A 13,805-nucleotide genomic window follows, 5' to 3' on the forward strand; every position below is an offset into this window, starting at 1 on the left:
TACACTCTTAAAGCAACACCAAAGAGTTTTTTTTACCTTAAAATAACGTTTCCAAAAAAGTTTCAGTGGTTCATCCACTCAAAACAGGGTGAATGGCACTTTCACATTTGCTTTGCAGCCCTCTATCGGCCAAAACCGCACTAAAGAAGTTTCCAACCGTCGGGTAGTGGTCCTGTAGTTCGAGTGAAAACTACAAAAACTTGCTTTACGGCAGACCTACAATCCAATCAGAGCCAGCTATGCTGCAGTACTTACGACAGTGCTAATGAACAATTACGCTTCTAACCTGTAGGGGGAGCAAAGAGCAATAACTCTTTAGTGTTGCTTTAAAAAAATAAAGAGGGCTACAAAATGCCAAGAACTATTTTTGGTTCCCTAAAGAACCAGTCATAGGTTCTTAAAATAACCACTTATTTATCATTCACTAACATTGTGCATCTTATTGGATTTTTATGGCATATACAGTATATTATTGTACTTTCTTTAGTATTTTTTTCATTCATATCTATTTATTATTATCATTACTCATTTTATTATTTATCTTGTTTTAAAAGATTTGCTTTAAATGTCTTTTTACATTCATACTGTCTGTGCATATATGGCAAAAAATTCAAACTTTGAACTTCAAGAAGATTTGTAGAAACTCAAATATGAGATCAATATGTTAGTCCCGTACAGTAGGGTTTCCCAAACTGGGGTTTGCGCGCCCCTGGTGGCCCACGAGGGAATTGCAGGGGTTTATGAGTTGATTTAATTGCAATTAAATATAAAACACTTACTAACAAAAAATTATATATTTTGTTTTTTTAACTTTTTTATTATTTATAACTACAATATATCAGAAAACTGAGAACTGAATGCAAAACAGACAAGATATGTTTAATAACAGGTAAAAATATCAATAGTTACACTGTAAAAAATACTTTGCTGCCTTAAATTTTTTTGTTGAATCAACTCGGATTTATAAGTCATTTCAACTTACTATTATTTATCTTGACTAGAGATGAGTTGTAACAACTACAGGTGAGTTGTTATAACTTATAAATTTAAGTTGACTTTTCTCAACTATATTTTATAAGTTGTGACAACTAATTTCTGTTGACATGACTTGTAAATCTGAGTTGATTTAACAAAAAATTTAAGGCAGCAAAGTTTTTTTTACAGTGTATGTAAAATACTTCTGATAGAATAAATGAAAAATAAATATTTAAAACATGCACATTTGTTTAATACATTAATGAAATATTTACTTAAAATCTCTGAGTATTTCAAGTTTAGGGAGGTGACAAAAAGTTTGAAAACCCCTGCCATACAGTTTATATTTATCTACCTGTGTGTCTCCACTCCCCAACACTTTCACCCGTTTCATATTACCATTCATCCTACTTATCATGTTTCTATGAGCCCTGTTAAAAACCCACCCAAACACATACCCCGAGAACACTTTCATCATCCAGTTCAGTGAAGACGGTACCCGCCACCTGTTCTGCCATTAAAGCCTGCCAGTTCAGCAGAGGCATACGATACTTGGTGTGGATTGGCTTCTTACCTTTAACGCCTTAAACACATACAGACATACACACAGGGAAATATTTCAACATACAGCTTTAAAATTATTTTTTATTTATATTTTATATAATTCTCTTCTGGTTTTTTTACATAATTGCTCTCACCTGTCAGTACTGTACTTGCCCTTCCAGGTAACGGTGAGGAGGGCGGAGCAGTACTCATAGGGGGTGGAGGAAGAGGAGGCGGAGGAGGGGGGGCTGGAGGCGGAGCTTGAGGTGAGGACTTATTTTCTGTAGTAGTCTTATCTATAAATGAAACGACAGAATGCAACGTCATATTATGCATATTATATATTATTTTGTGTGTGATTAATCGCAATGATTCCTAATATAATATAATATAATAATATATATCATTATGTGGAGCCTCACCAGTAGTGTTTGTGGCAGCTATGATTTGTAAATCCAGAGAGCCGGAGTCTGATCTCTCCATGCGGATCAGACCTCGATCCACGAGAATCTGAACCATGTTCTCCAGTTCAGTCAAAGTTTTGGCAGAGCTTTGTCTTTCTCGCTCTCTCTCCTTTTCTTTCTCAATCTCTATCTCTCTTTCTTTCTCTCTTTGCTGGAGCTGGGAGATCTGAGTGCACGCTCCCTTCAAACTTTCCTAAACACACACACACCAGATGAGCTTCACATGTTAAAAACGCATAAAATCAAGAGTGTGTCATTTTTTAAACAGTGTCACCTTTAGAAGTTCGACTTCTTTGGCGCTCTGTATGAGTTGTTTCTCAAGTTCAGATATCTTCTTCTCTGCTTCATTTTCACACTCTTGTAGTCTTAAATTTAACTGTCACACACACAGAGGAGAAATGTATAAAATATAAGTTTGAGTAATTTTATATGTATGTGATGTATATGTGAGTGTTGGGATGTGCCTACCTGTGTGTTTTCCTCCTGCATCTCTTCTAAATGTTCCATTATTGTGTTTTTGGCCTCTACGTCTTCTAACATCGCTCCAATATCGAACAAATTATCAAGATATGCTTGAATTTGTAGCTGTAATCTCTCGCTTTCAGTAGCATTTAACCTCTATATAGACACACACGCACACATATACATAAACAGACAAAATTATGTAACGGAGTGGTATGGTTATATGTGCAATTGTTTTTGTCTGATACACTGTCAGAAAAATGGCCCCCGTCTGTCAACAGCGCGATACTCTTTATGTATAGATATGTATACATTTGTTACCAGTATGCACCTTTAAAGGGGACATTTCACAAGACTTTTTTAAGATATCAAATACATGTTTTTTTCCGAGTACTGTTGTGAAGTTTTATCTTAAAATACCCCACAGATAATTTATTATAACGTGTTAAAATTGCCATTTTGTAGAAGTAAGCAAAAATATGCTGTTTTTGGGTGTGTCCTTTTAAATGCAAATGAGTTTGGTTGGATAGTGCAGATTAAGGGGCGGTATTATCCCTTTCTGACATCACAAGGGGAACAATGACCTATTTTTTCACATGCTTGCAGAGAATTCTTCATCAAAACTAAGTTACTGGGTTGATCTTATTCACATTTTCTAGTTTGATAGAAGCACTGAAGACCCAATTATAGCACTTAAACATGGAAAACGTCTGATTTTCATGATATGTCCCCTTTAAGGTACTAATATTCACTCTTTGGTACAAATATGTACCTCTGAGATTTATACATCTGATAATTGAGATTTATACATTATTTGAAAACTAAATAAATAAGCTTTCTATTAATATATGTTATGATAGGATAATATTTGTCCGAGATTGAAAATCTGGAATCTGAGGGTGCAAAAAAAATCAAAATATTGAGAAAATCGTCTTTAAAGTTGTCTAAATGAAGTCCTTAACTTCACATTTTACTAATGATAAATACATTTTAAATATATTTTAAGTAGGACATTTACAAAATATCTTCATGAAACATGACCTTAATATCCTAATGATTTTTGGCATTAATTAAAATATATAATTTTGACTGACACAATGTATTGTTGGCTATATTGCTTCAAATATACCCATGCGACTTATGACTGTGGTCCAGGCTCACATATAAACTCCTCAAGTGCACTTTTGAAAGGGTACTGCCTCAGTGACAACTAGGGACCTTTTTTTGACAGTGTATGTTTTTATTTTTATTTTGTTTATATAACAAGTTGCTTACCTCCAGACAACCGTCTAATCCTAGTTGTGTAAACTCATACTGTAAATACACCCTGAAGTTCATGTTGTCTACAGAGTGAACTATGATGTTGATAAACTGCATACATGCCACCTAGTGGAGAAATAGACAATTTAATTTAAAACCAATAGATAAAAAAAATTACAGCATTTTTTTAAGCAGTTTAATCCAAGTCAAATTTAATAATATGGAATAATGTCCATATAAAAAGAACACTCTTAAAGGCGGGGTGCACGATCTTTGTTGACATTTGAAATCACCTAAACAAACACACCCCTACCTCAATAGAATCTGGACCTTCTTTTGATAAACCCGCCCCACACATACACAACCCAGGCATCGATGTCAGTTAGTAGACACGCCCCTTACTGCTGATTGGCTACAAGTGTGTTTTGGTCCTCGACCCGACTCCCTAGTGTTTTTCAAAAATCATGCACCCCGCCTTTAAAAACTTATTGTGCAACAGAAAACACAAAGAAATATAAGAAAACTATATAAAGTGTGAAAGTTCTCACCATAAAATCAATGTTGCTTTCTTCATTTTTTAAATAATCCATCAGTTTTTCAAATCGAGTCTTTTCTCCACACGCCTGATGTTATAAACACACATACATAACATTTTATACTTAAACAGAAATTGTATGATAGTCATTTTTATTATTTGACAATCAAAATACTTGGCTGTCGTCTTTCATTAACAAATCTATTTTATTCGTCTTGATAATGCACTTTATTAGTTTGCTGTACAGGAAAGCAGTTTCACTTTCATGTAAAGAATGCTTATGCAAATACAAAGAACTGACAAACACTACAAGGAGATAATGGGAAACACCAAAGAAGATAAAATCTGTATTTGTTCGGGTTTTAAGTAACTCTTGCTCGCTTTAGGATAAGAACGCCTGGTATTCCAGAAATGCATCTAAATCTTTACTAATCTCTATTCTAATTCTAATCTCTTTGACAAAAACACAAATACTTATGTGTGTATGTACGTCTGCAGACATGTATTTCTGCCAGAAAACACGTGTATGGATATAATCAGATCATATTATCATGGATTACGTGACAGACGTTTGAAAATGCTAACATGTTTACACTGAGACTACACGTCAGAAGTTGTCAGAGATGGGGTCACATTTGATTTTTTTTTAAAGCACTTTTAGCTTTTCAACGTGATTCAAATAAGAGGAATTTGGGTTTAAATGTCTTTATATTTAGACTTGAACTCTGTGTGGTGTCTGATTCACTCGTGTAGATCTGTGAGAGTAGACAGTGATCAAGACGTTCAGAGACAGGGATAAAAAGTAAAAGTGAAAGGATGGGACGCGAACTTTATTGATCCCTAATGATGGATTTTCTTGTTAAACTGGCAGATGCGTGCAAAAAAATCAACACAAACATCACAAAGTGATATCGATATTCGATATAGAGATGGTTGACATTTCTTACCACTTTAAAATTATTAAAGGCTGCAATAATCATTTCGTGTCCTCCTCGAACCAGACACACAGCTGCAAGAAGCTCCAGAACCAGAGCTTTAGTCCTGTATCACATACACATATTCATACACGATTTAAACATAAACACAAAATATTTAAAACACACACACATAAACACACTTATCTCTTACCTGGCACTCTTGTTGTTGAGACTGAGAGTGATTTCATTGACACAGCTGGGATGAGCCATCACCTGATTAAACCCTAACTAATAGAGACACACCGAAAGAAATCCATTAGTCAAGAGATGAGATGAGACGAGACGAGACGTGATTGAGACTGTAGTGTAGAGTACCTGATAATTCATGATGGCACGCAGACACATGATGCACAGATGAAGATGATTCTTCTGACTGAGCAGACGAGAGTAACGCAGAGCTTTCCTGTTAAAAAAAACATCAGTATACAAATGTAATCCATGTTAACACCAAAACAATTTAGGAAGGGATAAATTAACACAATCTCATGGCAATTTGTACGTATTTTAATCACGATTTTGTATGAACAGCTGATCCTGATTATGTTTGTTTAACAGAAAAACGTTCTTGTTGTTGTTGTTGAGGAATTAATTCGTCAGATCTGTGTCTGTCAAAGACTGACCTTGAAGTGAAGGGGCGTCCTGAGCGCGGGGAATTGTGGGTAGGGGAGTTTGTTGCACTCGCAGTCAGATCTTCCACTGATTTCTCATCAAAACTTCCACTTTCAGAGCTGTCCATGTCATATCTGGAAAAAATATTTTACAAAGACTTGTGTGGATTTGTGGTATGCACACAAACAGTAACCACTGGATAAACAATTTATTGTTTTCTTAAGAGTGCGGCAAGTGTCAAAACAACAACAAGTGTCAAACAGTATATTAAAAAAAAAACATATCCCGGACAGGACTTATTCCCAGACTTAAATGCATCCTTAAAAGCTTCCTTAATTTAAAAGCATCTTGCATTGACATATCTAATATCAGTGCCATTGTTTTGTCTCAGGATGAACACTATAAATGTTTTTAGTAAGGTCCCATACGGCAAAATGTTTTGGCAATTTTTATATATTTTTAAATTAATTATATAGATGGTTTCAGCAGTAACAACATAAACAAGCGGCTTTGCGGTCCGCACGTAACTTCCGGTAAACTCCGCTAAGAATAAATAACAACAAGTACTTTAAACTTAGTTTATTTATATAACAAGCAAAAAAACAACACAGATTACCTAGGAAACCAAAACATTTGTTATTTTTCGACGAGGCATTTGTTCAAGAGATCAGTTTAGCAACTTGTCAGACCATTAAAAAAACGAAAACGGAAGTGAAGTTCGGATCCAGACGTTTATCACGTGGGTCCGATGAAACTGTCTATATATAACAAATGTTTTGGCAATTTTTATATATTTTGAAATATATATATATATATATATATATATATATATATATATATATATATATATATATATATATATATATATATATATATATATATATTTATATATATATATATATTTATATATATATATATATTTATATATATATATATTTTTATATATATATATATATATATATTTATTTCAAAATATATAAAAATTGCCAAAACATTTGTTATTACAAAAATTTATTTTCACCAATATATATTTTGATAATTTTTTTTACATTTTGTAATATATTTCAAAATAAATATACAGTATTTTAAAGTATTTATATTAATGTTGCATACAAAACTTTGTAAACATAACAGGTTTAAAAAAAGTACAATTAAATATATTTTCAACTGTATAATTTATAATTTTATACATACTTATACAATTTATACAAACTTTTATATTTTGGCCAGGAAAAATAAGTGTTTTGCCCTAAGGGTTGTAAAATTAGAAATGTATTTGTTGACTCTGAAATATATCTTAATATATGAAGGTTAAAACTAAATATATTTTCAAATTCAAAAATATATTTATTTAAGCTAATTCAAACTTTCTACTGTATTTTTCTAATGTATTTAGCATATCTAAAACATATTTTTGGACAGAGACATATGTGGACATATGTGGTATGTTTGTGGAAATGTCCAAATATAACTAAGGCCTGGTCCTGGATTAATCTAAACCTGTACGGGAAACTGCCCCATTATGTTTAATTTAGGAATAGTTTAAAAAAAATCCCAGGTGAAAAAGTGGTACACTTCCATAGTGTACTTAAAGTGCTTTATTTTCGCACACTAATTTTGTACTTAATATATACTAAAAATTCATCTTTAGTACTTCTTAAAATGTTCTTAAGATTATCTAAGTGTACTTATCTATGCTATTTTGGGACACCATGAATATGAACTAAAATGCACTTTAAACATTCAATCTCTGTATTAAAAAATGTATTTAGTTAACACTTATTTAGTATTAAACTTGAACTCAACTTTCATACAAAGAAGTTTACTACCAGTGGTACCTAAATACATTTTTAGCACATTTTAGTTCATATTTATGGTGTTTCAAAATAGCACAGTGAAGTACACTTAGATGTTCTTACACTTAGATTATCTCAAGAAGTACTAAAGATGAATTTTTAGTATATTAAGTACAAAATTAAAGGTCATTTATTTTTGCATACTAAGTACACTATGGAAGTGTACTACTTTTTCGCCTGGGATGTTTGAGGCCATATTTAGATCTCAGATTTTGGTATCAACCAAATTCCTTTTAACCCTAAAATGCTGGATTGTTTTAACCCATTGTTTGGTCAAATATAAACATTTTCTAGGTAAATTAAACCCAACGCCTGGGCTCGTCCCTTTTCGACAAAAAGCTTGGTTAAGATAACCCTGTATTTTTGAGTTTATAACAGGTTTGACACACTGTTTAGCACATCTGTTCTTGTCATAATAAGAATTTAAAGTCCTTTATTGTGTCTGAGACACTGCTTGTGTATATTTGTGTGTATGTGTTTTTACATACGTGACTGCACGTTGAGCAAAAGAGAGGAAATCTACCAGCACGTCTAAGCCCTTATTTTCTTCATTTAAAAACTCCTGAGCCCATCTAAAGAGACGAGAAGGAATTAAACACACATTATTAGCTGTACTTATAAAATAATGTGTGACAAACTGGTTTTTATTTAAGATATGTGATTTACCCGATGTGATTGGTGCGCAGGGAGATCTCTAACTCTCTCAGAACCTGTGTGGACTCCTGCACCCGCCTCTTAAACTATTAATTCAAAAGACACAGATAACATTTCAAGCCATATATCTCAGACACGCACACAAGCACACGTCATTTCATATTTAAACAAACTCACAGACGTATGGATTTGTACCTTTCTGCCTCCACCCTGGTCTAATACAGCTTTCAGTTTCTGAATGTAAGCAGATGGAGGATTCTTCACCTGAAACCGTTCCTGATGAGAGATTTTGTGTGTTAATTTGTACATTAAAAGCTAATTAGAAAAATAAGCATAACTTTAAATGAGGCATGATTCACTTATAATTGTCTCACACCAAAAACGTTTTTCCATTAACATAACCACAAAAAAGTCATAAGTCTCATGGGTATATTTGTAGCAGTAGCCAACAATACATTATATGTGTCAAAATGATCTATTTTTCTTTAATACCAAAAATCATTAGGATTTTAAGTAAAGATCATGTTTCATGAAGATATTTTGTACATTTCCTACCGTAGTAAATATATAAAAAATGTATTTATCATTAGTAGTATGTGTTGCCAATGACTTCATTTGTACAACTTTAAAGGTGATTTTCTCAATATTTAGATATTTTTTTGCACCCACAGATTTTCAAAATTGTATTTCGGCCAAATATTGACATACCTACAAACCACACAGCAATTGAAAGCTTATTTATTCAAGTAATTTTTTTTTATTAACTCTTATGAGTGGTTTTGTGGTCCAGGGTCACATGATACACTGCAAAAAATTACTTTCTTAGTATTGTATGACTTAGTATTAGTATGACTAATCTAATTTAAGTGAATTTTGCTTAAAACAAGCAAAAAATCTGCCAATGGGGTAAGCAACTGTTTCTTGAATTAATTTATGAACAGCATGAGTGTTTGCAATTATGCAAACACACACTGTTATGGCAATTACATTGCACATCATCACTGACTAACTATAGATCAGATGATACTGAACACATATACACTGTGCATGCACTGCAAAAAAAAAGACTTAGTATTTTTGCCTTGTTAGTAAAAATATCTAAATTTTTTTTAAATCAATATGCATTTTCTTGAGGAGCAAAATGAACTAAGAAAATAAGTCTAGTTTTTAGAAAAAATATCATATTTAAGTGAATTTTTGCCTTAAACAAGCAAAATATTGTCAATCATGGGGTAAGCAATTTTTTTCTTGAATTTAGTGTTTAAGAAAAAATTTCAAGATTTTTTGCTTACCCCATTGGCAGATCTTTTTGCTTGTTTTATGCACAAAATCACTTAAATTGGATATTTTTGGTCTAAAAACAGACTTATTTTCTTAGGTTTGCTCATCAAAAAAAGCATCTTAATTTAAGAATTTTTTGATATTTGTACTGAAAACAAGACCAAAATACTAAGAATTTTTTCTTGAAAGTCATTTTTTTGCAGTGTGCAGATGATTCAAATTAAGAAATGATGGGGATTGTCATCCAGGTTGCAGTAAGAAAGTGACTTTTTAGGGGTCAAGCCCCGAAGGGGCGAAGACCCCTATTGTATTTGTTAGTTTTCTTATTAGGGGTCAAGCCACGAAGTGGCGTAGACACCTATTGTTATTGTTAGTTTTCTTATTATTATTCATCCTAGTTCTTCCGCCATTGAAGTCAATGGCAGCCAATAGAACCGTACGTAGGAAAGTTATGTAATTTGGCACACATGTAGAGTACAGTCTTAGAAGTTACTATAGCAACATTGGTGTGTCTAACTCAAACCCTCTAGCGCCACCAACAGTCCAAAAATCCACTTATGTTCATGCTCATAACTTCTGACCCGTGAGTCCTAGACAATAAATTCTTGTTTCCTCTGAATCCTTGGCTCATGATGATTCAATTGCACACATTGATGTCATTTGTGTCATGCACATCTTTCCGCCATTTTGAATTTTCCGTAAAACCTACTTTTTCGAACTCCTCCTAGAGCGTTTGTCCGATTTGCATGTCCTTTGGTATGTAGCATCTAGAGACACCCCAGACAAAAAGTTATCAAAAGCTTTTTGATAGACCAATGCGTACTCGTATAAATTGACAACATATAAGGCGGCGAGCACGCCAAAACGGACGTGAGGCCGTATCTTCGCAAAACTTTATTGTATCGACACGAAACTTGGTATATGTCATTACAGTCATGACCTGAGGGTGCCTGCAACGTTTCGTCACAGCGCCACCTAGTGGTCACGAGATTCGAAAAATGCCTATTTTCGCTTATAACTACTTCAAACTTGAGTCTAAAATCATGAAGGTGGTCTTGTTAGATTCCTTGAGGCATGCCGAGTCAAACGATACCAAACGGTTTTCGGTCGGCCATTTTGGGTGTCGGCCATTTTGAATTTTCTCATTAAGTTCAGTATTTCACAAACAGAATGGCGTATCGCTACGAAATTTGGCATGGTTCATCAGTGACATGTTCTGAGCGCACCTATAAATCTTTAGGACGGCGCCACCTAGTGGTCAGGATATGTAAAACAATTTTTTAAAATCTTTATATCATTTGATTAAATTGCCACTATGACATAAGACTTCACTCTATTGATTCCTTGGCTCATGCTGAGTCCGACTGTACCAAATATGTCTGAGTCAAACCTACTTCCTGTCGGCCATTTTGATTTATATTGAACAGCTACTTTTTCGAACTCCTCCTAGAGCGCTCGTGTGATTGGCTTGATTTTTGGTATGCATCATCTATAGACACTCTAGACAAAAAGTTATCAAAAGAGTTTCGGTAGACCTATCCGTTGTCGTATAACGCATCAAAGAATGCGAGAGCGAGCACGCCAAAATGTTTTTGAGCCTGTATCTTCGCAAAATTTATGCTTATTAATATGAGACTTGGTATACGTCATAACAGTGATGACCTGAGGGTGAATGCACCATTTCGTCACACTGCCCCCTACTGGTCACGAGATATAAAAAATGTCTATTTTTGCTTATAACTACTGCAAATTTGAATGTAAAATTATGAGACTGGTCTTGTTAGATTTCGTGAGGCATGCCGAGTCAAACGATACCAAATGGTTTTTGGTCGGCATTTTGTGTGTCGGCCATTTTGAATTTTTCTTTAAGTTTAAGTATTTCAGAAATGCAATTGCGTATTGTTATGAAACTCGGTATGGTTCATCAGCAACATGTTATGGGAGGACTTGTAAACTTTTCGGTGCCCCCTAGTGGTCAAGAGATTTGAAGCTATATCTCTGCATCTCTTTATCGTATTTACACCAAATTTGGTGGGTGTCATCACAAACAAGACCTGAGTCACAATTTATTTTTTGGTCAGTGCCCCCTAGTGGTCAAGTCATTTAAGGCTATATCTCTGCATCTCTTTATTGTATTCACACCAAATTTGGTGGGTGTCATCACAATCAAGACCTGAGTCACAATTTATTTTTTGGTCAGTGCCCCCTAGTGGTCAAGTCATTTAAGGCTATATCTCTGTATCGCTTTATTGTATTTACACCAAATTTGGTGGGTGTCATCACAGTCATGACCTGAGGCACCATCTATTCCTTCGGCACAGTGCCACCTAGTGGTCTCAAGATACGAAAAAAATGTTTTTTTTCATAAAACTAATGCAAACTTAGATGTTAAATCATGGCAGTCATCACGTATGAATAATTTTTCGCCATGTTTGGCTTGACCCCGGTATCGCTGCTTGCAGCTATATTTATTAGTTATTCTGGTTCTTCTTCCGCCATTGCGGTCTATGGCAGCCCATAGAACCGTACGTAGGAAAGTTATGAAATTTGGCACACTGATAAAGGACAGTCCAATGTGTCCCCACAGCAAATTTGGAGTCTCTATCTCTAACCCTCTAGCGCCACCAACAGTCCAAATTTGCACTTATGTTTTTGCTTATAACTTCTGATCCGTAGGTCCTAGAAACGAAATTCTTCTTTCTTTTGATTCCTTGGCTCAAGACGATTCGATTTGACCCTATGACGTCATTTTCCGTCATAAAATTTTTTCCGCAATTTTGAATTATTCGTAAAACCTACTTTTGCGAACTCGTCCTAGAGCTTTTGCCCGATTTCCACGAAAATTGGTATGTAGCATCTACAGGCCCTCACGGCAAAAAGTTATGGAATTCATGTCAATTCGTCCATCCGTTTCCGTAAACCACGTCAACAAATTTTACGTAGAGCGCAAAAAAACAGATTTTAGGCTGTATCTTCGTCAAACTTTGGCCTATTGACACGACACTTGGTACTTGTGATGCCAGTCAGGAACTGAGTGTGCATGCACAGTTTCGTCGCAGCGCCACCTAGTGGCCAGACAGATGTTTTTTACACCTATAACTTTGGCTGTGATCTACGTATTTTGACGGGACTTGATTTTTAGGAGTCCTGAATAGTCGCCGAGTCCAACGATACCAAACATGCCAGATTTCACCTTACGGTTAGCCCTGCGCAGCAAAACAGCACTTAAAAAACATGCGCGAATATCTCCGCGAGCGTTATTCCGATCGACTCGAAAACACCATAGGAAGAACATTGCATTACCTTCTGAACAAAAAGTTCTATTGGCGTTATATTAAAATTTTCATCAGAAATGGACGAAAATTGTAAAAAACGAAAAATTACCTTTTACAATTTGTGTTTTTATACATAAATGGTTATAACTTCGCAACGAAAAGACATTTTTTCACCAGATTTGATACGCTGATGTATGAGCAGAGTCTGAGGCCACACAAAAAAATTGGTATGCCTGAACCACTAGGTGGCCCTATAATTGAACAAAATCTTTCATATTAAGCAAGCCCTATGGTCATACAACTATTTCTTCACTAAACTAAAGTGTATAGTCATAAAACTAGCTAGATGTAACACAGTTATGAACTGAGGTTGCATGCACAACTTTGTCATTGCGCCACCTAGTGGTTTTGAGATAGAAATATGGTATTTTTGCCTAAAACTACTCCAACAGTACATCTAAAATCTTGGGTCATCATGTATTATTCCTTTCATGGCTTGGAGATCATTGGTGCATGCCAATTAACTCCTTAGCAACCAATTAGGATACCTTATCAATCCTTTTTACAAGAGCTTTTTCTCTGCATCAGAACATCGTAGAGACATGGGGGTGGTCTCTTTTGACTCATTAACACCACTGTAACATTTTGTGAGCTGAGAATTGCCACTGCAAGCACCACTCACATTTTCTTCAGTGTTCTAGTTGTCAATGCTCCTCGAGAAGAGAGGGAGAGATGACACTGAATGAAAACACAGCTTTTTTGCTGATAACTGTTATATTATTTAGTCTGAAATCAAGAGATTTTCCCAGGTTCTTTAAACTGCTCATCCGAATTCAACTTTACTTTCTTATGTGCCCTTTTTGGCTTGACCCCGGCATTGCTGCTTGCAGCTATATTTTACTAATTGTAATTTC

General features: G+C 34.6%; 1 protein-coding gene across 4 annotated transcripts in view; it reads right to left on the minus strand.

Annotated features, from left to right (window-relative positions):
- The window catches only part of fmnl1b (formin-like 1b), a 29,746-nt gene that overhangs the window by 6,790 nt on the left and 9,151 nt on the right, over positions 1–13,805 (minus strand). For all 4 annotated transcript variants that reach the window (XM_065258718.1, XM_065258720.1, XM_065258717.1 and 1 more), the window contains exons 4-17: positions 8,531–8,611; positions 8,348–8,421; positions 8,170–8,253; positions 5,837–5,959; positions 5,532–5,619; positions 5,368–5,444; positions 5,187–5,280; positions 4,253–4,327; positions 3,720–3,830; positions 2,451–2,600; positions 2,257–2,358; positions 1,941–2,175; positions 1,674–1,814; positions 1,434–1,558 (exon numbers count right to left, since the gene is read on the minus strand). In XM_065258718.1, coding sequence (XP_065114790.1) covers positions 1,434–1,558; positions 1,674–1,814; positions 1,941–2,175; positions 2,257–2,358; positions 2,451–2,600; positions 3,720–3,830; positions 4,253–4,327; positions 5,187–5,280; positions 5,368–5,444; positions 5,532–5,619; positions 5,837–5,959; positions 8,170–8,253; positions 8,348–8,421; positions 8,531–8,611 — 1,560 coding nt within the window. The remainder of the gene's footprint in view (positions 1–1,433; positions 1,559–1,673; positions 1,815–1,940; positions 2,176–2,256; positions 2,359–2,450; positions 2,601–3,719; positions 3,831–4,252; positions 4,328–5,186; positions 5,281–5,367; positions 5,445–5,531; positions 5,620–5,836; positions 5,960–8,169; positions 8,254–8,347; positions 8,422–8,530; positions 8,612–13,805) is intronic.

Source organism: Paramisgurnus dabryanus, chromosome 22, assembly GCF_030506205.2.
Source record: "Paramisgurnus dabryanus chromosome 22, PD_genome_1.1, whole genome shotgun sequence".
Taxonomy (NCBI): domain Eukaryota; kingdom Metazoa; phylum Chordata; class Actinopteri; order Cypriniformes; family Cobitidae; genus Paramisgurnus; species Paramisgurnus dabryanus.